Source organism: Monoraphidium neglectum (genome assembly GCF_000611645.1).
Source record: "Monoraphidium neglectum strain SAG 48.87 unplaced genomic scaffold scaffold01706, whole genome shotgun sequence".
Taxonomy (NCBI): Eukaryota; Viridiplantae; Chlorophyta; class Chlorophyceae; order Sphaeropleales; family Selenastraceae; genus Monoraphidium; species Monoraphidium neglectum.
In genome coordinates, this window is record NW_014011922.1 from 1 (window position 1) to 576 (window position 576).

Consider the following 576-nt stretch of genomic DNA (forward strand, 5'->3'; position numbering starts at 1 on the left):
CACTGAGGGAGGCTGAGGCGGCCGCCAGCGCCTGGGGCGGGGGCCGCCCAGGTGGCCGGGTTGCAGGGAGCCGCTCTGCTGCTGGCCCCCTGCACGTGATTGCCTGCCCCCTCACCCTCTCCTCCAGACAGGACGACTGAAAACGATTGAGGCTGCAGCAGCAAATCAGGACCAACAACTAACAATACAACGCGGGAACGCGCAACACGGGGGCGGGCGGCAGCCAAGGCGCGAATCAGCCAACGTGATGACGTCATCGAGGAAGCTCACGCGTCGATGCCGGGCAGCGCCGCCTTCCTCCTGCTGCTCTCCGTGCGCACGAGCTGCGCATGGTTGCGCACCACCCTGAACAGGCGCCCCAGAATAGCGCTGTCCGGGGCCACGCCCGTGGCCCTCAGGCGCGCATACACCTGCACGCGGGGTGCGTTGAGAGGGGGTCGGGTGCGGCGCAGTGTGCGTGTGTGACCACCACCACCGCCACCACAACCACCAGCACCAACACCACCCCTGCCGCACAGAAGCTCTTCAGTCCCCGCCGCCACCCCGCGCCGCTGCCCCCACCGACCGCCCCAACCC

General features: G+C 69.1%; 1 protein-coding gene across 1 annotated transcript in view; it reads right to left on the minus strand.

Moving 5' to 3' along the window:
• Nucleotides 1-266: 266 nt before the first annotated feature.
• The window catches only part of MNEG_8772 (hypothetical protein), a gene marked incomplete at both ends in the record, with an annotated part of 2,876 nt that continues 2,566 nt past the window's right edge, over nucleotides 267-576 (minus strand). The window contains one exon of the mRNA XM_014042754.1: nucleotides 267-410. Coding sequence (XP_013898208.1) covers nucleotides 267-410 — 144 coding nt within the window. The remainder of the gene's footprint in view (nucleotides 411-576) is intronic.